Raw genomic sequence first — 26,330 nt, forward strand, 5'->3', positions numbered from 1 at the left:
GATTTCTATTTGGTACTTTTTGAATGACTTTCTTATACAGATAAATGAATTGTCTTCCTAATTTCATTGAACTGTCTATCTGTATTCTTTTGTATCTCAGTGAGTTTCCTTAGGATTATTACTTTGAAGTCCTTTTCAGGCAATATGCAAATTTCTGTTTTTTGGAATCGGTTACTGGAGAATTATTGTGTGTGTTTGGTGCTGTTGTATTTTCTGTTTTTTTTTTTTTTTTTTTTTTTTCATGTTTCTTGTGTCCCTGTATTGATGTCTGCACAACTAGTGGAATAATCCCCTGTTTCAAATTTGTAGAGAGGTACTTTCCTTTGGTCACTCTGGTCAAAATGTAATTAGTTGTTTATTCATTGTTTTGCTCTTTTTTGTGGGGAGGATGAGCATTAGGCATCTCTAGTTGACCATCTTGCTTCCCCCTGACCTAGTTTTTGTTTTTGTTTTTGAGATGGAGTCTCTCTCTGTCACCCAGGCTGGAGTGCAGTGGCACAATCTTGGCTCACTGCAAGCTTCTGGGTTCACGCCTTTCTCCTGCCTCAGCTGCCCCAGTAGCTGGGACTAACAGGCACCTGCCACTATGCCCAGCTAATTTTTTGTATTTTCAGTAGAGATGGGGTTTCACCGTGTTAGCCAGGATAGTCTCTATCTCCTGACCTCGTGATCTGCCTGCCTCAGCCTCCCAAAATGTTGGGATTGCAGGCATGAGCCACCGTGCCTGGCCAACCTAGTTTTTTTAAATGCCATGTCTATGTCTCAGAGCACTGGAAACAACTATTGTTTATTTCTATGTTTTTTTTTTTTTTTTTTGGCTTACTAGTGATATAGTAGTTTTAGGAATTGTTACTTCTTACAATTTTTTTTAGGCAAATCATGAGAGTAGACTTATATTCTGACTTGTTAATCACCAATTATGTTTTTTTCTTAGGGGAAGTGAGTTTTCCAAATTCTTGGTTTAAAAGTGAGCTTTAATATTACAGCTCATAAGTTTAGGGACTTTTGAATATGTAAGTTGGATATTTTCTACTTCTTAAAATAGTTTTCAGATAATGATATTGTGAAAATTTTTTGATATCTCTAAGTTTTAAAATAATTAATAAACTGTTTCAGAGTCCTCTAATGTTACTGGGAGTAACTAAATAATTTTATGGTATTTTTAAATAGGTTACAGAAGTATGCATATTCCGTAAGAGATTCAAAACTGAGAGGTAGGTTTAGAGATAATTTTTGAATAGCATTTTCACATACAGATGAAAGGTGCCAATTATTGATAAAATACTAATAGTAGCAGCTGATATATTACAGATGTCTTAAAAGATGGTGCCGCTTATCATCATGCTGGTATGGAGCTGTCAGATAGAAAAGTAGTTGAGGGAGCTTTTACTGTTGGAGATTTACCAGTTCTTTGTAAGTAAAACATATTTCTTGTGGATGCTATAAAATATTTTGGAAAATTATTTTTAAGAGGAAAAAAGGAAAAGCTCAAGTATTCTGCTTCTTTTTTCTTTTCTTCTGAGAATCTAGAATTAAGTGGTTACCTATGCATGTAGATGCTACAGTAAATTCTTTGGCAATGTTTACATCTTTGTCATATTATTGAACGTAGTGTAATTTGAAAAACAAGAAGTTAATAGGTTTTTGGATTTACAGTGTGTTACTATTTTAGATTGTAATGTTCTTTTTTCTTTCTTTTCTAAATTTCTTATATATGAGATTTTATTACATTTATAGGAATGTCTTTTATTAAAAAGTCTTCATGAAGCAATAAAGTTAAATGGCTCAAAATTACTATGTCTTCATCTGATGCAGTTACTACCAGTACTTTAGCTATGGGAGTAAATTTGCCTGCTCACCTAGTAGTTATAAAATCTACAATGCATTATGCTGGAGGACTGTTTGAAGAGTACAGTGAAACAGATATTCTACAGATGATTGGTAGAGCTGGTCGACCTCAAGTAAGTGACAATAACTTTGCTTTTTATACTTAAAAACATGATAAAAACAAAAAATTGTGTATTTTTTGATTAGCATGTCATAATTATATCAGGCTTAAAAGTAATATAGCAGAGAAAATTTACCTTTAATGGAGGAATAAAAGTAAAACAAGCCTCACCAACTGGGACATACTTCCTTCATTCTGTGTAAGCTTGCACTGGCTGATGAAGGGATGGGTTTATGAATGGATATACTCTTAAAGGTCTTTTTGTTTTGTTTTGTTTTTATATTCTGAATGGGGGTACTCAGCATTTTGGATGGAACAGGTTTTCCTTGTTTAAGGCTGTCACATTACAGAACATGTAACATCCCTAGGTCCTAGCACTAAATGCTAATAGTGTTCCCAGGCATTATGACAAAGTCAGCCCAAATACATTTCAAAACATACCCTACTCTGACAAATACATGAATAAGTCATTTTTATAGCTATTATGGGAACATCAGGAAGAGTATATTTTCAAAACATTTGTAAATATTATGTTATACAATTCTATAATTTCATGGAATAAATCAGATTATATATAAACTATACCAAATCTTACAACTTTTATGCAGTTACCAGAGTTTGTTTTGATTTTAACATTGCCAAAATTATGTTACATTGAAACCAAAGTGATATTTACAGCTATACTCTTGGAAGGCTTTTAAATTAAATTTTAGGTTAACAAAGTGAGAGCATTTTAAAGGTCTTTTTGAAGTGTTATTTCAGACAAGGAGACTGTTTAATATAAAATGAAAGTCTTGAGTTTTTGCAGAGGACTGATACCAAGATGTGCTCTTCTTCACTACATTTCTGTTTTTTTCCCCAGTTTGACACTACAGCTACTGCAGTTATCATGACTCGATTAAGCACAAGAGACAAATACATTCAGATGTTAGCTTGTAGAGACACTGTAGAAAGCAGGTAATACAAAAAATGTTCCAAAAAGATAGTAATGCTGATATAGCTTATTTTATTTCCTTTTAAAATATCAAAAGGAAATTTGGTTTGGAGATTTTTTTAAGGCCATTTTCTGTAAAGTTTTCAACAATTTAACTAGATAGTTTGTGTCATTTTAGAGAATTTAATAATTTTTTTAAAATGTAGTCATTTTATTCAGTGGTATTTCTTGACAAGCATGTATTCTTGTTTATAACAAACCCTAATTTGTAATAAAGCCTTAGTAATTATGATTATAATTTATATATGAAATTATATAAATTTATAATTACTAATTTGTAATAAAGGAGAAATATTTTCACATCTTAATTTAATAATAGAGGAAATCTGGGACTTATTAGTAAGGTATTTAATGTATTCTCTTTTGGAGAAAGTAGGATATAATTTACGCTTCAACTTTTGTTAAAGCAGTAATCCGTGTTCTATAACCATAAAGTAGAGAGATATATCTGAAGCCTTTTTAGAAGTTGAACTGACTTCCTAAGGTTTTCTTTTATGTTTTTGGAAATTAAGTTATAGTTCATGAATTAGTAAAGTAGCAATTGGTATATTATAAATTATTAAAGTTAAAAAGTAAGAGTTATGGCATTGAACTGCATATTCGTAATGCTAAGTTTTTTTTTTTCATTAGTTTGCACAGACATCTTATTGAGCATTTAAATGCAGAGATAGTACTGCATACCATCACGGATGTGAATATTGCTTTGGAATGGATACGATCAACTTTGCTTTATATCAGAGCCTTGAAAAATCCATCTCATTATGGTTTGTTACTTTGACTTGGAAAAGTAGTAATTTTTTCAAGCCAGCTAGGCCTGTATTTATGCTGATAAGTTACAGGATAGATAGATTACAGAAACTAATAGATGATAAAACAAAAGATAACAACAGTCCCAAATACATTTAGAGACAAGAGTAGACAAACTGAGAAATTTTAATCTGTTTTACTTCTAGTGTTTCAACAAGGTTTGAAATCAGCACCATTAAAAATAGACCTAGTGGAAAAAAATTCAGCTCCAGTAAAAATAACAGAAATGTCTAAATCATTGAAAATAAGTTAAAGTTACAGAACGTTTTGAATTTTGTCTGTGCTTAATGTTCAGCTACTCCCATTTTTGAGTTTATGACTGTTTATTTTTCAATTTATAAGAAATGAAAGTATATAGTACTACTGTTGCTGCTACAATTTTCATCTTGCTTCTATAGCTAACCCACATCTTGTTATGTGGCTTCCAGAGGGTTTTTTTATGTGGTATAGCTTATGAAATAACCTATACTTGGGGTTGTTGAATACCAAATTAAAGCCTGACTCGTTGAAGTATCATTCTAATGCACAGAGGTTCAAAACTTTCAGATCTCAAAGAGTAATTAATATAAGTCTATATTAAAGGAATATATAAATATTCCTATCACTTAAAAATGTCTATTTCAACTAGGTAATACATTTACTTAGTTCAAAAATCATAAAGTGAAGGAATATATACAACTAAAATTCTTCCATGTATATCCCTACCCACACAGTTGTTCAATTCCCATCTCTCCCCTTTCCATCCCCTAGTTCTGTAATCATTGGTATATCTTTTTTGAATAATTTTTTTGCATATAAAAGTAAATAAGAAAATGTAATTTTATTTTCCCACCATTTTAAACACAAATGGTGGCATAATGTATTAGTTTTCCATTCCTTTTAACAAATTATCCTAAAACAAATAATCTAGAAACAACCAGAATTTATTATCTCACACAGCTTATGTGGGTTAGGAATCTGGGACTGTCTTAGATAGGTGGCTCTGGGTCAGAGGCTCTTCTTAGATTGCAAGATATGTCAGCTAGGGCTGCAGTCATCTGAAGGCTTTCCTGGGTCTTGAAGATTCACTTCTAAGTAGTCTCACTCACAGAGCTATAAGTTAGAGGCCTCAGTTTCTCACAGTTGTTGGCAGGCCTCACTCTTTTGCCAGGTGGATCTTTCGTTATAGCATGGCAGCTGATTTTTCTCAGGATGAATGATCAAGAGAGAAAGAGAGACAGAGACAAACTAAATCAGAAGCAGCAGTACTTTTTTATAACTTTGTCTCTGAAGTCACACATCATTACTTCTGCTTTATTGGGTTTTTTAGAAGCAAGTCACTGAGTCCTGGTCACACGAAGGCGAGAGGGATTAAGTTCATCTCTCAGAGGGCAGAATATCAAAGAATTTGTGGGCATTTTTTTTTTTTTTTGAGACAGCCTCTCTTGGTTGCCCAGGCTGGAATGCAGTGGCACAATCTTGGCTCACTGCAACCTCCACCTCACAGGTTCAAGCAATTCTCCACCTTACTCTTCTGAGTAGCTGGGACTACAGGCATTCACCACCATGCCTGGCTAATTTTTTGTATTTTTAGCAGAGACGGCGGTTCGCCATTTTGACCAGGCTAGTCTCGAACTCCTGATCTCAAGTGATCCACCTGCCTTGGCCTCCCAACGTGCTGGGATTACAGACATGAGCCACTGTGCCTGGCCTTGTGGTCATATTTTTTTTAAACCTCCATTATTATAGTCTTCTGCACATTCCTTTTTTTCTTAGTATGTCTTGGAAGCTTTTTTGAGACAGGCTTTCGCTCTGTTGCCCAGGCTGAAATCCAGTGGTGTGATCACAGTTTACTTCAGCTTCAACCTTCTGGGCTCAAGTGATCTTCTCACCTCAGCCTCCCGAGTAGCTGGTACTACAGGCATATATCAGTACACCTGGCTAACTTTTGAAAAAAAAAAATTGTAGAGGCAGAGCCTCCCTATGCTGCCCAGGCTGGTCTCGAACTTGTGGGCTCAAGCGATCCTCCCACTTCACCCTCCCAAAGTGCTGGGATTTTGGCCGTGAGCCACCATGTCTGGCTGGAAGCTTTTTTTAGTAGCTAAATAATATTCCATTTTCTTATGTATCTCCTGTTTAAACGATCCCCAATTGATGGACATTTATACTTTTTCTAATTGTTTGCTATTACAAACAATGCAGCCAAAAAATCCCTTCATTTTTTACATGCATAAATTTATCCATATGATAAATCTCTAGAAATGAAATTCCCAGCAAACTATTGCAAGACCAGAAAACCAAACACCGCATGTTCTCACTCATAGGTGGGAATTGAACAATGAGATCACTTGGACACAGGAAGGGGAACATCACACACTGGGGCCTATTGTGGGGAGGGGACAGAGGAGAGGGATAGCATTAGGAGATATACCTAATGTAAATGATGAGTTAATGGGTACAACACACCAACATGGCACATGTATACATATGTAACAAACCTGCACATTGTGCACATGTACCCTAGAACTTAAAGTATAATAAAAAAAAATTTAAAAAGATTAAAAAAAAAAGAAATGAAATTCCTGTGTCAAAGATATATGCATTTATAAATTTGATACCTGTGGCTAAATTGCTACCTTAGTAGCTCATATACCTTTCAGCCGTGTTCAAAAGTGCCATATTTTGTTTCTCCAGCCTTTCCTTGAGGGTGTATACTTGTGTATTTTTATGAATATCAAGTATGAATATTGATATCTTTCATGTTTTAATTTTCATTCCTTCATTTTCATAGTTACTTTATTTTCTGTAGTTACTTTTTTGTATTGAGATATCACTTATAGTAAACTGCACAAATATGAGGTGTATAGGTCAATGAAGTTTTATATATATGTTTATACACACATATACACACATGTAACCACAGCCCAGATTAAGATATAGAACATTTTCTAGATGTTCCCTCATGCTCCTTTTCTGTCAGTATTTGCCCCCAGAAGTCAATGCTATTCTGACTTACATACCACAGGCTAGCTTTATCTATTCTTGAAAAGATTCCATTTATATGAATATAAATCTTTTGATGAAAGGAAATTATTAATTTTAAATAATGTTGCTGTGAACATTGTTATATATATCTTTTGATACACATGTATATGTATATCTGTGGGTATGTGCGTAGGAGTGAAATTATTGTGTTAAACGGTATGTGTAGTTACAACTTTAGTGAATAGCACAAAATGGTTGTATTACCAAATATGTTTTCCTAGGAACATTCATGTTATAATGAAAGTTCATTAGAATATATTAATCACTTGATGATATTTACTATGTGTAAAACATTTGGAAATTTATTCCATACCATTCTTGTTAAAATATGATATTCCTGTTCATTGTTTCTATGGATATTTATTTAAGTCTTGTTTGAATTCAATAAGCTGAGTTTTTTTTTTTCTTATATAAGACTCAATTAGACTACTCTTCCCTAGTTAACTGGGGTATAAACTGAGCCTGTAAAGATGAATTAAATTCTGTTTTACTTTTTGGAAATTTTCATGACATGCAGGTTTTGCATCTGGATTGAACAAAGATGGAATTGAAGCAAAATTACAAGGTTAGGTGCATTTCATTCCAAAAATTAGATTCTGTATATTTTAGTGAAAAAGTTCAGTTATTATGAAAGTAAGAATATGCTTTTGTAAATCATTTTTTAAAAAGGAAACTTATCTGTAGAAAAATAATGTGAACTATTTCTTTTTCACACAAAAAGCTTGGCATATACACTTTTTTGCTGAATTAATCAATTTATTCTATCAGAATGTCTTTCTTTGTATAATATGTTAATTTGGTTTATTTGGTTTTTATTTCTAACATCCCTGGTCTTTGAAAATATGCTTACAGATACACACTCTGTATTTTTTCTTTTTTTTAAAAGAGACAATCTTACTCTGTCACCCAGGATGGAATGCAGTGGTGTGATCATAGCTCATTGTAACCTTGAACTCCTGAGCTCAAATGATCCTCCTGCCGAAGCCTCCTGAGTAGCTGGGACTATAGGTGTGAGCCACCACAACTGGTTAATTTTGTAGCTTTTTTTAGAAAGGGGGTCTCACTGTGTTTTCCAGCCTGGTCTCAAACTCCTGGCCTCAAGTGATCCTCCCACCTCTGCCTCCCAAAGCACTGAGATTATAGGTGTGAGCAATCATGCCCAATGTGTATTTTTTCTTTTCTACTTAATTTTAATTGAAAAATATAAGCCTAGAGTGATTATGGGCTTTGTAACCCAACCTGTGCCAAAGATGTATTCCTATCCAACCTCAGCTTGTTATTTAATCAACTAGTATTTCTTACTTGTTTTTTAGAATATAAAATATTGTTAGGCATTTATTCAGATTAGAAATTGCTACCTTTTCATTGTGTTGAGACTGTCCCTTTAGTAAAAGAAAAAAATGTTAGACCCTCTAAAAAGATTTAGCCAATTTAAATTTATTCTCTACTTGTATTACATGTGTGGCAAATAAAAATGCAGAGATAAAGCAGTAAAATTGTCTTGCTTAAAGAATAAATATGTTGTTAAAACATGATCATAACCAATAGCATATATTCATAATGCTGTTGTATTCATGTTGAAATACAGATTATAAGTTGTATTATCTTCAAGGTATTGATTAATTTTGTAATGGAATTAAAAAAATTAAACATATATTTTGAAAATAATGATCAAATACACTCAAGAAATTAGATAGTCCAAGAGATATATTGCTATATTTGGATAACTTTAATGTTTTATCTTTTGTTAAATTAGCAGAATCACAGCTCATATTTGCCTTATCTTTGGTCACTATAGGGTTAGCAAAGTTTTGCCTTCTAAACAAAAATAGCTAAATATAACTGAATATTAAGGTTTTGGTATTGTAGGAGAGAAAAATAGTAACATCTTTTCCTCATTCATTGCAAGGTTCACAGCTGACACTCCTGTAACAAGACAGATTAACAAGAGAAAAGCATAACAAATTTATTTAATCAAAGTTGTGTATGACATGGGAGCCTTCAGAAATTAAGACCCAAAGACCCAGGGAAAACTGTGTTTCTATGGCAAGTCTAATGAAAAAAAATGAATAGTTGTCGAGAAACATGACTGGTCAAAAGGGTATTATCTAATATTAATAAACTAGGCAAAACTTAACAGGGCCTATTTGTTCAGATTCTTCTTGGCCTCTCTGTGTAGAATTCTTTCTTCCTGCGCATGAGACAGGACCATTCCATACCGTGGAATGAGGGTCTTAGAATTTAGGCAAAGTAGGTCAGAGAATTCCTTTATGACCATGTTTCACACAAAAAGGCAGGGAAAGGTCAGAGTGACCTTCTTGTTTCTGAGGTCCTCTCAGTCTTACTGAGTTTGAAATGCTTTGGGTCAGCATTTTCTGAGCCCTGCCATTATCCTTGGAGATCTGCCTTAAATCTCTCAGGAAGGATCGTTAGCATAGTATATGCTGTTTCCTAAACTTGATTATACTTTCTTGCCCAGTATACTCTAATAGCTTCCCCATTACTCTTAGAATAAAATACAAACTTTCACCACAGCCCACAAAATCCTGCTTGATATCTCCCTGCCTATTACTCTAACTGCATCTCTTGTCACTTTCTCTCTCTCTTATTCTACTCTCACCAAATTGGCCTTCTTGCTATTCCTTAAATACACCAAGCTTGTTCCGACATCAGGTCCTTTGCACACTTTGTTCCCTATTTTTGGAACTCTCCTTGCATACTTTACATGGTGCGCACCTTCATTTTATTCAGGTCTCTGTTCACATATTAACTTTTTAGAGAGGTCTTCCTGTGGTATCTTACTTAAATCCACCTTTACTGAGAGGAAGAAAAAGTGATTCTATGATGTTGTTATCATTGTTTTCCTTGTTTTTAGAAAAAGTAATGTGTTTATTTTGACAATTAGGGTGAGGATAGCCTTACTCTATATCAAAATATATAGCAGTTATGAGAAATACATATAGGTTGGGCATGGTGGTTCATGCCTGTAATCCCTTTGGGAGGCCAAAGTGGGCAGATCGCTTGAGCTCAGGAGTTTGAGACCAGCCTGGACAACATAGGGAGATCCCACCTTTACAAAAAGTGTTTTTTAGAAACTTAGCTAGTGCAGTGGTACATGCTGTAGTTCCAGCTACTCGGGAGACTGAGGTGGGAAGATTGTTTGGGTCTGGGAGGTTGAGGCTGCAGTGAGCTGTGATCATGCCACTGTATTTTAGCCTGCGCAACAGAGTAAGACCCTGCCTCAAAAAAAAAAAAAAAAAAAAAAAAGAAGAAGAAAGAAAAGAAAGGAAAAAAAAGAAAAGGAAATAAACATAAGCTTTAGTTAAAAGATTTAAAATTCTACACAATCATTCTATACAGGTTCTTAGCCTTATGTTTCTTTATAGTATACGTGAAACGGTATTATTTATTTGTATGTTGATTGCTTTCTTCTGTAAAATATGAGTTCTAAAAAGAAAAACCTTGTCTTGTTAACTGCTGTAAACATAGAGCTTAGACTCATGCTCAGCTTATGGTAAAGTAAGCATTTTTCATTGACTTAACGAGTAATGGGTAATGAACGGATTTAATAGTGGGTAATTAAGAAAATTAGAAAAGACTTCAAAATCTTTACTTCACCAAACACTTAACACTATCAAGCTGTCTAAACAGTGGTGCTTAAACTAAAGTATTTCCCAAAGAACTCTAAGGGTGTTTTTTTGAGTGGCTGCTCTGTTTAGGATTGAACTATTACAGTATTCCCACTGTCTGCTCTGAACTATCTTATGTCTCGTGGAGTATGGCATGAGGCAGAGAAGGAACTGTAAGCAGCAGATCACTACAATTGCTCTGATCCCCATCAATAGTGAACATGAACTAGCATTGCTTCCTGTCAGAGAAACAAAAGTAAACACCTGAAAGCATCAGTTAAAGTTGTTGCTTCAAGAATGTGGCAAAGAGGGAGGAGGGGAAGAACTGGTGGGTTTTGGAATAATCTTTGCAGAACTATTTGACTTCTTATACTTTGTGCATATATTAATATATCTTTGATAGAAATTTAAAGAAAATAGAAAAAGAAAACCATTGCCTTAATGGAGGGCAGATAGCAAAGGAGCAAGTTACGTAGCCTCTATTCTTTCGTTTCCTAACCTATATATGAAAATATCAGTGTCTACCTTATTGTGATGTTTTAAGGATTAAATGAGGTAATACATGTATATCATTTAAATACTCCAAGTTTTAAGTGTTATTTCTACTTACTGAGTGTTATTTTTATTACTTGTATTCTTGTTACTATTAGAAAATGTTTTTAGTATATTAGTTAGCTTTTTTATTTAAATGAGCTTTTCCTTACCGCTTAAGTAGGGACTGTGGTTCTTCTAGAACAATTACACAGTAATAACACAACTTTAGCATATTTAATAATAAATTATTTTGCCCTACTTCGCTGTTTTACTAAAATTAAAATGTGTTTTCTATAATTAAACAGAATTATGTTTGAAGAATCTGAATGATTTATCATCCCTGGACTTAATAAAGATGGATGAAGGTGTTAATTTCAAACCAACTGGTAATTCCCTATCATTGTCAGTAAATTTAGCAATTGTTTACTTAAGACTAAATTAAAATTTTGTTTTACTAAAGTTTAGATGATGATAAAACTAAATCGTGATCTCAGTTCTCAATAGGGTATCATCATTATTACCCATAGGCATGATAAATTTAAACAAGCCCTATTTGTAAAAGGATAGTTTCTTTTTGACAGGTGCACAGAATTTGTCTTCACTGATTCTGGTGACTTCTGGCAGAGGAACGAAATGCTTGAATCTTTGGGTTACTTAAACCTGCTATAACTATTATAGATACACTTTTATTGGCATGCTTTTGTATGCTTTTTATATTCTTAAATATTCAACCGTTGATAATCTGGTGGTTAGACTTCTGTAAGGTTAGAAAAAATATCTTTTCCTTCTACTCATCTTAGGTTCATTAATTGGGACTCCTATAACAAAAGATATTAGCAAGAGAAAAGCATACAAATTTATTTAATGTGTTTTATATGACATGGGAGCCTTTATAAGGAAATGAAGACCCAAAGAAATGGTTAAACCTGAATGTTTTTATGCCAGGTGTCATGAAGATGGAAAGGTCATGGAGAAATAAGATAGGACAAAGGGGATATGAACTAAGTGTAATAAATTGGGGGAAATTTAGCAAAGCCTGTTCATTCAGATTCCTCTCTGTGTCTATGGAGATAAAGATGCTCCATTGTTTAGGTATAGGGAGGGCACCTCTCACATGAGGTGTTATGACTTGCTTCAGAGGAAAACCAGAAAAATTATTCCTGTACATGTTGTTTCTCAAATTGCTACAGCTTAAAATATTCAATAGGCCAAGATGCCACATTTTGAGATAGCATGTCCTGAACCCTCTCTCTCTCTCTAAATTCTGTTTAGAGTATAATAAAAGAGAGAAAGGATGTTTTGTGGTTTTTAGCACTCGTGATTAGAAGGTTTTTGGAGAAAATGACTTTATTATTCCAGTTAATCTTTTTAAGTAAAGGTAATTTATTGTTTGAAAGTTGGGTAATGTGGAAAAATTTTTTTTGAATTCAGAATCTCTCTTTTAACATTTAGCATGTACTGTTCATTTTTAATGTGTTTTTTACTTACTTGCAACCATACTATAGAAATACATGATTTTGTAAAGTGTTAAAATTTATATTTAATATAAGGCTTAGTTTTAAAATAATTTGTTGCCCTGACTCTCAGCCCTACATTAATAACATTTTTTTCCCTTCTTCTTTGGTCCTTATTCTGATAAGCCTGATTTTGTTTGTGAGAATTGTCTTCTGTATGTTCTAGAGCATCTCACTAGAGGGGGCATAAGAATCACTAAGGCGTCGTCTTCACCTGTTTTTATATACTTTCATTCTCATCAGGAATCTTATTCCCACTATCACTTCTTTACTTCTTGAATCCACTGATACTATTCTTTTTGTCTTTAAACATACCTAATAAATGACCTATAATAACATTTATTCTTTGTCAGTCATCAGTGAATAGTACTTAGTTATTTTTTTATTCTTAACACTCCACTTTTCTGGTTCTCCTTCTTTAATCAGTCTTTGCTGACCTTTTATGCTTACTATGTACTTCTTAAAGTTTCAGGCCTTGAATCTTTATTCCCGGATTATGCTCGTTTTTTGAAAACGTAATTCACCTTCACTGCTACATCTATAGTCATTATGTAAATGAATGCAAAGTTTTAGTTTTGATCTTGACCTCTCACCTTTGCTATAAAATTTGATCTTCAGTCTTCTATGATAAATTTTTACTTACATATATTACATGAAGCTTGACATCCAGAGGCATATGAGTTAATTTAACATGGAATACTGTGAAGCAGAGTGAACACAGAATTTGGGTTCCAAATATCTGTATTTCAGTCCCAGTTCTACTACTTGTCTGTTGCCTTATATTAGCTGTCTTAGTTTACTGTTGCCTTATATTAGCTGTCTTAGTTTATTCATCTAAAAACAGGAATGTATTACATATCCTACTTACTGTATTGGGTGTAGTGTTGATCCAATGTGATAATGAATGTAAAAACATTTTACTGTAATAGAAGTTGTTGCTGTCTCTTTTCCAAAGCTAGGAAAATCAATGTTTGCCTATTCTCATTAGCTTTTTTGCCACACCTAAGATCATCATAAAATATTGATGCCTTTGGTTTCTTTCATTCCTCGGTCATTCAATATCCAGGCATTTTCCATACTCATTCCATATCCTTTTGGTGTCTGATGTCACCAAACATCGAAAAGACAATCCAATTTGAGCTGAAAATATTCCTTATCATCTACTAGGGTAAAATTTCTTAAGGTGTATTGGGGGTGGACTACTTGCTATCAAAATCAACTGAAGATGCTGTTGTGTTAAAAATACAGTTACTTAATTCTGCTTCAGACGTGCAAACTTCAATTTTTAGGAGTAAAACTTAGGAATTTAAATTTTATCTCTTTGGGTTTAAATCCTCTCTCAGATAAATACCTAGTTCTTTGATACTTTGTAAGATACTTGCATTTCAGCTAGCTATTGTAGTTGACCTTACCAGGCGGGTAGGTTTGTAATTTCCTTTTTTTTTTTTTTTTTGCAACTTTTGTCTTAGGTTCAGGGGATACATGTGCAGCTTTGTTATGTGGGTAAATTGCATGTCATGGGGAGTACAGATTGTTTCATCACCTGGGTAATGAGCATAGTACTCGACATTAGGTTTTTCAATCCTTACCCTCCTCTCACCCTCCACCCTCACGTAAGCCCTGATGTTTATTGTAGCCATCTTTGTGTCCATGTATACTCAATGTTAGCTCCCACTTATAAGTGAAAACATGTAGTATTTCGTTTTCTATTCCTGCATAAATTTGCTTAGGATGATAGTCACCAGCTCCATCCATGTTGCTGCAAAGGATATGATTTCATTTTTTAAAAAATTTTTTATTATACTTTTAAGTTCTAGGGTACATGTGCACAACGTGCAGGTTTGTTACATATGTATACATGTGCCATGTTGGTGTGCTGCACCCATTAACTCGTCATTTACATTAGGTATATCTCCTAATGCTATCCCTCCCCCTTCCCCCCACTCCACGACAGGCCGCAGGGTGTGATGTTCCCCTTCCTGTGTCCATGTGTTCTCATTGTTCAATTCCCACCTATGAGTGAGAACATACAGTGTTTGGTTTTCTGTTCTTGTGATAGTTTGCTGAGAATGATGGTTTCCAGCTGCATCCACGTCCCTGCGAAGGACCTGAACTCATCCCTTTTTATGGCTGCATAGTATTCCGTGGTGTATATGTGCCACATTTTCTTAATCCAGTCTATCATTGATGGACATCTGGGTTGGTTCCAAGTCTTTGCTATTGTGAATAGTGCTGTTGTGAATAGTGCTGCAGTAAACATACATGTGCATGTGTCTTTATAGCCACGTGATTTATAATCCTTTGGGTATATACCGAGTAATGGGGTGGCTGGGTCAAATGGTATTTCTAGTTCTAGATCCTTGAGGAATCACCACACTGTCTTCCACAATGGTTGAACTAGTTTAGAGTCCCACCAACAGTGTGAAAGCGTTCCTATCTTCACATCCTCTCCAGCACCTGTTGTTTCCTGACTTTTTAATGATCGCCATTCTAACTGATGTGAGATGCTATCTCACTGTGGTTTTAATTTGCATTTCTCTGATGGCGAGTGATGATGAGCATTTTTTCATGTGTCTGTTGGCTGCATAAATGTCTTCTTTTAAGAAATGTCTTTTCATTTCCTTCGCCCATTTTTTGATGGTGTTTTTTTTTCTTGTAAATTTGTTTGAGTTCTTTGTAGGTTCTAGATATGAGCGCTTTGTCAGATGGCAGATTGCAAAAATTTTCTCCCGTTCTGTAGGTTGCCTGTTCACTCTGATGGTAGTTTCTTTTGCTGTGCGAAAGCTCTTTAGTTTAATTAGATCCCATTTGCCAATTTTGGCTTTTGTTGCCATTGCTTTTGGTGTTTTAGTCATGAAGTCCTTGCCCATGCCTATGTCCTGAATGGTATTGCCTAAGTTTTCTTCTAGGGTTTTTATGGTTTTAAGTCTAACATTTAAGTCTCTAATCCATCTTGAATTAATTTTAGTATAAGGTGTAAAGAAGGGATCCAGTTTTAGCTTTCTGCATATGGCTAGCCAGTTTTCCCAGCACCATTTATTAAATAGGGAATCCATTCCTTATTTCTTGTTTTTGTCAGGTTTGTCAAAGATCAGATGGTTGTAGATGTGTGGTATTATATCTGAGGGTTCTATTCTGTTCCATTGGTCTATATCTATTTTGGTACCAGTACCATGCTGTTTTGGTTACTGTAGCCTTGTAGTATAGTTTGAAGTCAGGTAGTGTTATGTCTCCAGCTTTGTTCTTTTCGCACTGGATAGTCTTGGCAATGCGGGCTCTTTTTTGGTTCCATATGAACTTTAAAGTAGTTTTTCCCAAATCTGTGAAGAAAGTCATTGGTAGCTTAATGGGGATGGCATTGAATCTATAAATTACCTTGGGCAGTATGGCCATTTTCATGATATTGATTCTTCTTATCCATGAGCATGGAATGTTCTTCCATTTGTTTGTGTCCTCTTTTATTTCACTGAGCAGTGGTTTGTAGTTCTCCTTGAAGAGGTCCTTCACATCCCTTGTAAGTTGGATTCCCAGGTATTTTATTCTTTTTGAAGCAATTTAGAATGGGAGTTCACTCATGATTTGGCTCTCTGTCTGTTATTGGTGTATAAGAATGCTTGTGATTTTTACACATTGATTTTGTATCCTGAGACTTTGCTGAAACTGCTTATCAGCTTAAGGAGATATTGGGCTGAGACAATGGGGTTTTCTAAATATACAATCGTGTCATCTGTAAACAGGGACAATTTGACTTCCTCTTGTCTTAATTGAATATCCTTTATTTCTTTCTCCTGCCTGATTGCCCTAGCCAGAACTTCCAACACTATGTTGAATAGGAGTGGTGGTGAGAGAGGGCATCCCTATCTTGTGCCAGTTTTCAAAGGGAATGCTTCCATTTGCTGTGGGTTTGTCATAAATAGCTGTTTTTATTTTGAGATACGTTCCATCAATACCAAATTTATTGAGAGTTTTTAGCATGAAGGGCTATCGAATTTTGTCAAAGGCCTTTTCTGCATCTATTGAGATAATCATGTCATTTTTGTTTTTGGTTCTGTTTATATGCTGTATTACGTTTATTAACTTGTGTATGTTTAACCAGCCTTGCATCCCAGGTATGAAGCCCACTTGATCATGGTGGATAAGCTTTTTGATGTGCTGCTGGATTCAGTTTGCCAGTATTTTATTGAGGATTTTTGCATCGATTTTAATCAGGGATATTGGTCTAAAATATTCTTTTTTTTGTTATGTCTCTGCCAGGCTTTGGTATCAGGATGATGTTGGCCACATAAAATGAGTTAGGGAGGATTCCCTCTTTTTCTATTGATTGGAATAGTTTCAGAAGGAATGGTACCAGCTCCTCCTTGTACCTCTGGTAGAATTCAGCTGTGAATCCGTCTGGTCCTGGACTTTTTTTGGTTGGTAGGCTATTAATTATTGCCTCAATTTCAGAGCTTGTTGTTGGTCTGTTCAGGGATTCCACTTCTTCCTGGTTTAGTCTTGGGAGAGTGTATATGTTCAGGAATTTATCCATTTCTAGGTTTTCTTGTTTATTGGCATAGAGGTGTTTATAGTATTCTCTGATGGTAGTTTTTATTTCTGTGAGGTTGGTGGTGATATCCCCTTTATCATTTTTTATTGCATCTATTTGATTCTTCTCTCTTTTCTTCTTAGTAGTCTTGCTAGCAGTCTATTAATTTTGTTGATGTTTTCAAAAAACCAACTCCTGGATTCATTGATTTTTTGGAGGGTTTTTTGTGTCTCCATCTCCTTCAGTTCTGCTGTGATCTTAGTTATTTCTTGCCTTCTACTAGCTTTTGAATGTGTTTGCTCTTGCTTCTCTAGTTCTTTTAGTTGTGATGTTAGGGTGTTGATTTTAGATCTTTCCTGCTTTCTCTTGTGGGCATATAGTACTATAAATTTCCCTGTACACACTGCTTTAAATGTGTCCCAGAGATTCTAGTATGTTGTGTCTTTGCTCTCATTGGTTTCAAATAACATCTTTATTTCTGCCTTCATTTCGTCATGTACCCAGTAGTCATTCAGGAGCAGGTTATTCAGTTTCCATGTAGTTGAGTGGTTTTGATTGAGTTTCTTAATCCTGAGTTCTCGTTTGATTGCACTGTGGTCTGAGAGACAGTTTGTTATAATTTCTGTTCTTTTACATTTGCTGAGGAGAGCTTTACTTCCAACTATGTGGTCAATTTTGGAATAAGTGCAGTGTGGTGCTGAGAAGAATGTATATTCTATTGATTTGGGGTGGAGAGTTCTGTAGATGTCTGTTAGGTCCGCTTGGTGCAGAGTTGAGTTCAATTCCTGGATATCCTTGTCAACTTTCTGTCTCGTTGATCTGTCTGATGTTGACAGTGGAGTGTTAAAGTGTCCCATTATTATTGTGTGTGTGTAGGAGTCTAAGTCTCTTTGTAAGTCTCTAAGGACTTGCTTTATGAATCTGGGTGCTCCTGTATTGGGTGCATATGTATTTAGTATAGTTAGCTCTTCTTGTTGAATTGATCCCTTTACCATTGTGTAATGGCCTTCTTTGTCTCTTTTGATCTCTGTTGGTTTAAAGTCTGTTTTATCAGAGACTAGGGTTGCAACCGCTGCCTTTTTTTGTTTTCCATTTGCTTGGTAGATCTTCCTCCATCCCTTTATTTTGAGCCTGTGTGTGTCTCTGCATAAGATATGGGTCTCCTGAATACAGCACAGTGATGGGTCTTGACTCTTTATCCAATTTGGCAGTCTGTGTCTTTTAATTGAAGCATTTAACCCATTTACATTTAAGGTTAATATTGTTATGTGTGAATTTGATCTTGTCATTATGATGTCAGCTGGTTACACTCTGCACAATATTATCCAGGAGAACTTCCCCAACCCAGCAAGGCAGGCCAACATTCAAATTCAGGAAATACAGAGCACACCACAAAGATACTCCTCGAGAAGAGCAACTCCAAGACACATAATTGTCAGATTCACCAAAGTTGAAATGAAGGAAAAAATCTTAAGGGCAGCCAGAGAGAAAGGTCGGGTTACCCACAAAGGGAAACCCATCAGACTAACAGCGGATCTCTCGGCAGAAACTCTACAAGCCAGAAGAGAGTGGAGTCCAATATTTATCATTCTTAAAGAAAAGAATTTTCAGCCCAGAATTTCATATCCAGCCAAACTAAGTTTCATAAGTGAAGGAGAAATAAAATCCTTTACAGACAAGCAAATGCTAAGAGATTTGTCACCACCAGGCCTGCCCTTCAAGAGCTCCTGACGGAAGCACTAAACATGGAAAGTAACAACCAGCACCAACCACTGCAAAAGCATGCCAAAATATAAGGACCATTGATGCTAGGAAGAAAGTGCATCAACTAATGATTTCATTCTTTTTTATGGCTGCATAGTAATCCATGGTTTATGTGTACCACATGTGCTTTATGCAGTCCACCATTGATGAGCATCTAGGTTGAGTCCATGTTTTGGCTATTGTGAATAGTGCTGTGATTACCATAAGTGTACACATGTCTTTATGTTAGAATAATGTATATTCCTCTGGGTATATACCCAGTAATGGGATTGCTGGGTTGAATGATAGTTCAAAGTTCTTTGAGAAGTCTTCAAACTGCTTTCCACAGTGGTTGTAGTAATTTACATTCACACCAGCACTGTGTAAGCATTGCCTTTTCTCCACAGCCTCACCAACATCTGTTATTTTTTTACTTTTTATAGTAATGGCCATTCTAACTGGTGTGAGATGATATATCATTGCAGTTTTGTTTTGCATTTCACTAGTGATGAGTGATGTTAACCATTTTTTCATATGCTTGTTGGTCACATATATGTCTTCTTTTGCGTAATGTTTGTCCTTTGCCCATTTTAAAAATAGGATTGTTTATAATTTGCTTATTAATTTGTTTAAGTTCCTTGTAGATTCTGGGTATTCGACCTTTGTCAGATGCGTGGTTTGCAAATAGTTTTTCCCATCCTGTGCATTGTCTGTTTGCTCTGTTGATAGTTTCTTTTGCTGTGCAAAAGTCTTTAGTTAAATCCCACTCAACAATTTTTGGTTTTGTTACATTTGCTTTTGAAATCTTTGTCATGAAATCTTTGCTAGGACCTGTGTCCAAAATGATATTTCCTAGGGTTTCTTCTATGCTTTTTAAAAAATCATTTTAGGTTTTACATTTAAGTCTTTAGTCCATCCTGAGTTGATTTTTATATGTAATGAAAGGAAGGGGTCCAGTTTTAATCTTCTGCATATAACTAACCCGTTGTCCCAGTACTGTTTATTGAATAGGAATCGTTTCCCTTTTGCTAGTTTTTATTGACTTTGTCAATGATCAGATGGTTGTAGGTGTGTGGCTTTATTTCTGGGTTCTCTAACATGCTCCATTGTTTTGTGTATCTGTTTTTGTATAGTACCATGCTGTTTTGATTACTCTATCCTTATAGTATAGTTTGAAGTGAGGTAGTGTGATGCCTCTGGCTTTGTCTTTTTTACTTAGAATTGCTTTGACTATTCAGGCTCTTTTTTGGTTCCACATTGGTTTTAGAATAATTTTTGCAAATTCTGTGAAAAATGTCATTGGTAGTTAGTTGATAGAAATAGCATTGAATCTGTAAATTGCTTTGGGCATTGTGGCCATTTTAACAATATTGATTCTTCCTATCCATCAGCATGGAATGTTTTTTACATTTGTTTGTATTGTTTCTGATTTCTTTGAGCAGTGTTTTGCAATTCTTATTGTAGGATCTTTCACCTTTCTGGTTAGCCACATTCCTAAGCATTTGATTCTTTTTGTGGCTATTGTGAGATCGTGTTCTTGATTTGGCTCTCAGCTTGCATGTTATGTATAGAAATGTTACTGACTTTTGTGCACGGATTTTGTAAACTGAAACTTTGATGAAGTTGTCTATCAGATCAAGGAGGCTTTTGGCAGAGACTCTGGTGTTTTCTAGGTATAAAATCATATCATCTGCAAAGAGAGATAGTTTGACTTCCTCTTTTCCTATTTGGGTGCCCTTTATTTCTTTCTCTTGGCTGGTTGCTATGGCTAAGATTTCCAATACTGTGTTGAATAGAAGTGGTGAGAGTGAGCATCCTTGTCTTGTTCTGGTTCTCAAGGGGAGTGCTTCTAGCTTTTGCCTTTTCAGTATGATGTTGGCTGTGGGTTGGTCATAGATGGCTCTTACTATTTTGTGGTATATTCTTTCAATACCCAGTTTGTTGAGGGTTTTGAACGTGAATGAATATTGAATTTTATCAAAAGCCTTTTCTACATCTATTGAGATAACCATGTGGTATTTGTCTTTAGTTGTGTTCAGGTGATGAATCACATTTATTGATTTGTGTATATTGAACCAACCTTTCATCCCGATAATAAAGCCTACTTCATTGTGGTGGATTAACTTTTTGATGTGCTTCTGGATTTGATTTGCTAGCATTTTGTTGAGGATTTTTGCATCTATGTTCATCAGGAATATTCACCTGAAGTTTTTTTTTTTTTTTTTTTTCCATTATGCCTCTGCCAAGTTTTGGTATCTGAATGATACTGGCCTCATAGAATGAGTTAGGGAGGAGTCCCTCCTCCTCAAATGTTTGGAATAGTTTCAGTAGGATTGGTGCTAGCTCTTCTTTATATATGTGGTAGAATTTGGCTGTGAATCTGTCTGGTCCAGGGCTTTTTCTTATTGATAGTCTTTTTATTTCTGATTCAGTTTTGAAACTTGTTATTGGTCTGTTCAGGGTTTCAGTTTCTTCCTGGATCAGTCTTGGGAGGTTGTGTTTCCAGGAATCTATCTGCCCATTTCTTCTACGTTTTCTACTTTGTGTGTATAAAGGTGTTCATGATAGTTTGTTTTTTTGTTTTTTGTTTTTTGTTTTTGTATTTCTGTGAGATTGGTGGTCTTGTCTTCTTTGTTATTTCTGATTGTGTTTATTTGTCTAATTTCTGTTTTTTTGTTTGTTATTCTAGCTAGCAGTCTATCAATCTTATTCTTTCAAAGAACCAATATCTGGTTTTGTTGATCATTTGTGTGGTTTTATGTGTCTCAATTTTGTTCAGTTCAGCTCTGATTTTGGTTATTTCTATTCCTCTGCCAGCTTTGGGGTTGATTTGCTCTTGCTTTTCTAGTTCCTTTAGGTGTGATATTAGTTAGGTTTTTAATGTGATACTTCTAGCTTTTTTGATGTATTTAGGGCCATAAACTTTTCTCTTACGTTGTTTTACCTGTGTATCAGAGATTCTGCTATGTTCTACCTTTGTTTTCATCAGTTACAAAGAATATCTTGATTTCTGCCTTAAGTTCATTATTTACAGAAAAGTCTTTCAGAAGCATGTTGTTTAATTTCCATATAATTGTATGACTTTGAAAGATCTTAGTATTGATTTCTGTTTTTACTGCATTGTGGTCTAAGAGTGTGCCTGGTACAATTTTGGTTTTTTTGAATTTGTTGAGAATTGCTTTATAACTGAGTGTGTGGTTGATTTTAAAGTATGTTTCATGTGCAGATGACAAGAATGTATATTTTGTTGTTGTTGGATAAAGTGTTCTGTAGATGTCTGTTAGGTCCGTTTGGTCAAGTGTCAAGTTTAGGTTCTGAATATTTTTATTTGTTTTCTGCCTTGATGATCTGTCTAGTACTGTCAGTGGGGTGTTGAAGCCTCCCAACATTGTGTAGGTATCTAAGTCTCTTTGTAGGTCTATAACAATTTGTTTTATGAATCTGTGTGCTCTAGTATTAGATGCATGTATATTTAGGATAGTTAAATCTTCCTGTTGTATTGAACTTTTCATCATTATCAGTGTCCTTCTTTGTCCTGTTTGATAGTTATGGTGTAAAGTCTGTCTTGTCTGAAATTAGAATAGCAACCCCTGCTTTTTTTGTTTTCCATTTGCTTGGTAGATTTTTCTCCATCTCTTTACTTTAAGCCTATGGGAGTCATTGCATATGAGATGGGTCTCTTGAAGACAGCATACAGTTGGGTTTTGCTTCTTTGTCCAACTTGTCACTCTGTGCCTTTTAAGTGGGGTATTATAGCCTGTTTACATTCAAGGTTAATATTGATATGTGTAGATTTGTCATTATGTTGTTATGTAGACTTGTTATGTTATGTTATGTAGTTGCTTTATAGTGTCAGTGGTCTAGATACTAAAGTGTGTCTTTGTGGTGGCCAGTAATGGTCTTTCATTTCTATGTTTAGTACTGTGTTAAGGACCTCTCATAAGGCAGGTCTGGTGCAAACAACTCCCTTTGCTTATCTGAAAAGGATTTTGTTTCTCCTTCATTGATGAAGCTTAGTTTGGCTGGATATGAAAATTTTGGTTGGAGTTTCTTTTCTTTAAGAATGCCAAAGCTGAGCACAGTGACTCATGCCTGTAATCCTGGCACTTTGGGAGGCTGAGGCAGGAGGATTACTTGAGCCCAGGAGTTTGAGACCAGTCTGAGCAATAATGTGACACCTTGTCTCCCCAAAAAATTTTTCTAAAAATTAGCTGAGCATGATGACATGTGCCTGTAGTCCCAGCTACTTAGGATGCTGAGGTGGCAGGATCACTTGAACCTGGGAGAAGGAGGTTGCAGTAAGCCAAGACTGCACCACTGCCATCCATCCTGGGTGACAGAGTAAGACCCTGTCAAAGAAAATGCTTAATATAGGCCCCCAAACTCTTCTGGCATGTAGGATTTTTGCTGAAAGATCTGCTGTTAGCTTTGTATGTTTCCCTTTGTAGGTAACCTGCCCCTTCTGTCTAGCTGCCCTTAATATTTTTTCTTTCCTATTGACCTTGGAGAATGTCATGACTATGTGTCTAAGAGGATGGCTGTTCTATGTAGTATCTCACTGGGGCTCTGTGAATTTTCTGAATTTGAATGTTGACCCCTCTAGCAAGGTCAGGGAAATGTTTTGAACTGTGTTCTCCATTATATTTTCCAAGTTTCTTGCTCGCTCTCTCCCTCTCTTTCAGGGCTACCAATGAGTTTTAAATTTTGGTCTCTACATAATCCCGTATTTCTTGGGGATTTTGTTCATTCTTTTTTATTCTTTTTTCTGTATTTTTCTCTAACTGAGTAGGTTTGAAGACCTGGTTTTTGAGCTCTGAGATTATTTCCTCAGCTTGGTTTATTCTGCTGTTAATACTTGCAATTCTATTATGAAATTCTTGCAGTGAGTTTTTCAGCTCTATCAGATCAGTTTGGTTCTTTCTTAAAATGGCTATTTTGTCTTTCGCCTGTTGATCATTTTACTGGGTTCCTTAGATTTCTTGGGTTGGGCTTCAACTTTCTGCTGAACCTTGATGATCTTCATTGCCATCCAGATTCTGAATTCTAGGTCTGTCATTTCAGCCATTTCAGGCTGGTTAAGAACCATTGCTAGGGAGCTATGTGGTTGTCTGAAAGTAAGAAAACACTCTGGCATTTTGAGTTGCCAGAGTTCTTGCTTTCTGGCAAGAACATCAGCCCAGACAAATTGTTTTTCGTCTGTCTGGGCTGATGTTCCTTTAATATTTGAAGTTGCTGTCCTTCAGATGGGGCTTTTTCCTTTATATTCCTTGATGCCATTGAGATTTACTGTGGCATAAGTCAGGTTTAGTTGACTGGCTTTGTTTCTGGATGATTTGAGAGGGTTCGGGCTCAGCTTAGTGCTCCTGGGCTGCATGTTCGTGGCTTTTGTTTGCTGGCCCCTTGAGGTTAAGTTCCTCCTGTACTGGAGGGTTAGAGGTGTGCCTGGTTCACTGGCAACCACACTTCAATGCGGCAGTGGCAGAAGGGTCCACGCTCATGTGTAATGCCAATAGTGGCTGGGTAGTAGCACAGTGAGGTCTGGGCATGTGCACCAGTGGTGGTGGCACAGCAGAGTCCATGTTTGCAGTGTATCAGCAGTGGCAAGACAGCACCATAGTGGGGTCTGCATGTACCAGTGGTGCACTGGTGAGGGTGGGGCTGTGGTGCCAAGGTCCTTGCACCATGTGCATGGTAGTAAAGCGATTTGGGGAGGCCATGGTTGCGTGCATGCCAGCAGAGTAGTTGGGGGAGGCTGCAGACAGGTGTGTGCTGGCAAAGCAGTGTGAAGAGGCTCTTGGTGGGTGTGCATCGGCAGGGTCCATCTGATGGTTAAGTGGCACGTGCTGGTTAAGGAGCTATGGTGGTGGCCACCAGGAAGTACCCCAGTTGGGCATCTGAGGCCACATTGCAAGTGAGCGCAAAAGGGGCTGGCAGACAGGGGGCACTCAGATAAGACTGGCCCCATCACATGGACAAGACTGCCCTGCTCTGTCTAGCTCCAACAGTCAACAGAGGCCAAAGCCACTTAGAGGAGCATGGCAGGCCTTGGGGGCTTGGCGTTGCTGACTGTACTCCACTATAGCCATTCCTGTGCCAAACCCTTTGGGCTTCACACAGGGTGGAGTCCTCTCCCTGCCACTTCTCCAGGCAGTTCTCTCTGCCAACTTAAATGTCTGCGGAGGTCATGAGGTCTTCTGCATCTAAGATTCCAGAGGTCCATGACAAGAGTGGGCCGCTCCTCACCTCTTTAACTCACCCCTTCCCCAGGAGCCACCAGGGGCTGGGAATGAGTCCTGGTACTTGGCAGCCCAGTGCAGTGTTCCCAGCTTCTACCCAGGGTCTGTGTCCTCCCTCCAGCCACCCTCAATGACTTCCTTCTGCAGATCTGCTTCGAGTGTGCTGGTCTTCCTGATGGTCTGCTCTCTTGGTGGGAGATGCTCTTCCTGGCTGTGTCTAGTCGGCTGTCTTGTTTCTCCTCTTTTCTTAGTTCCTGGAGGATGGAAGCCTGAGTTAAGTGTGCCAACATGATCAGATTCTCTTGGGTGTTCTCTTCCTTTACACACAGTCACCTTCTTGCTGTGTGCTCACATGATTTCTTATTTGTGTATGTAATTTCTTGGCTTTTCTGGTGTTCCAGAGTTCTCCCTATGGATCTCCTAGTATCTGCAGGTCACAGGGTAACAGAGGCTGCAGCCAAGTCACCTGAGGCCTCCCAGAAAAAAGGGGATGCAACACTGGAGCCGGGACTCTGAGCTTCCCCATCAAATTGTGGAAGATGCTGCACCATGCTGGGTTTGTAATTTCTTAGCCTGTTATTAATGTAGATGTAATTTTCTTATATAGTATTTCTAATTAATTCATTTTTATGACTTCTTATTCCTTCATACTACTAATACTTTATTTTGTCTCTTTGAGTTTATTTTTTGTATATCAGTTTTTAGTTTGTATGTTCCTATAATTCTGCTTCGTATAGTTTTTGCTTTTTATGTTGTAATCATAACACTCAAGTATCTAGGTATTTTCATCTGTATGTTTGAATTGAGGTTTTTACCTGTTTTGTCAGGTAATGTGTACTGAGAGAAGGGTTCAAAAGGCCAATTTTTTTTCTCTTCAGCTGTTCTTGTACATGTGCAGATGTGCAGGTTGTTACAGGTAAACATGTGGCGTGGTGTTTTGCTGCACAGATCATACCATCGCCTACGTATCAACCAGCATCCATTACCTGTTCTTCCTGGTGCTCTCCTTCCCCTCGCTCTCCCCAACAGGCCCCAGTGTGTGTTGTTCCCCCCAATGTGTCCACGTGTTCTCATTGTTCAGCTCCCATTTATAAGTGAGAACATGCAGTGCTTGTTTTCTGTTCCCGTGTTAGTTGGCTGAGGATAACGGCTTCCAGCTCCATCCATTTCCCTGCAAAGGACATATCTCATTCCTTTTCATGGATGCATAGTATTCCATTGTGTATATGTACCACGTTTTCTTTATGCAGTCTTTCATTGATGGGGATTTAGGTTGATTCCATGTCTTTGATACTGTGAATAGTGCTGCAGTGAACATACGTGTGCATGTCTCTTTACAAAAGAATGATTTGTATTCCTTTGGGTATATACCCAGT

At 36.4% G+C, this 26,330-nt stretch overlaps 1 protein-coding gene across 3 annotated transcripts in view; it reads left to right on the plus strand.

Moving 5' to 3' along the window:
* The window catches only part of HFM1 (helicase for meiosis 1), a 134,413-nt gene that overhangs the window by 47,053 nt on the left and 61,030 nt on the right, over positions 1 to 26,330 (plus strand). For all 3 annotated transcript variants that reach the window (XM_005542761.4, XM_074001809.1, XM_074001813.1), the window contains 7 exons: positions 1,171 to 1,214; positions 1,312 to 1,413; positions 1,816 to 1,961; positions 2,811 to 2,905; positions 3,573 to 3,706; positions 7,291 to 7,338; positions 11,242 to 11,322. In XM_005542761.4, coding sequence (XP_005542818.3) covers positions 1,171 to 1,214; positions 1,312 to 1,413; positions 1,816 to 1,961; positions 2,811 to 2,905; positions 3,573 to 3,706; positions 7,291 to 7,338; positions 11,242 to 11,322 — 650 coding nt within the window. The remainder of the gene's footprint in view (positions 1 to 1,170; positions 1,215 to 1,311; positions 1,414 to 1,815; positions 1,962 to 2,810; positions 2,906 to 3,572; positions 3,707 to 7,290; positions 7,339 to 11,241; positions 11,323 to 26,330) is intronic.

The sequence above is a fragment of the Macaca fascicularis genome, chromosome 1, assembly GCF_037993035.2.
Source record: "Macaca fascicularis isolate 582-1 chromosome 1, T2T-MFA8v1.1".
NCBI classification, from domain to species: domain Eukaryota; kingdom Metazoa; phylum Chordata; class Mammalia; order Primates; family Cercopithecidae; genus Macaca; species Macaca fascicularis.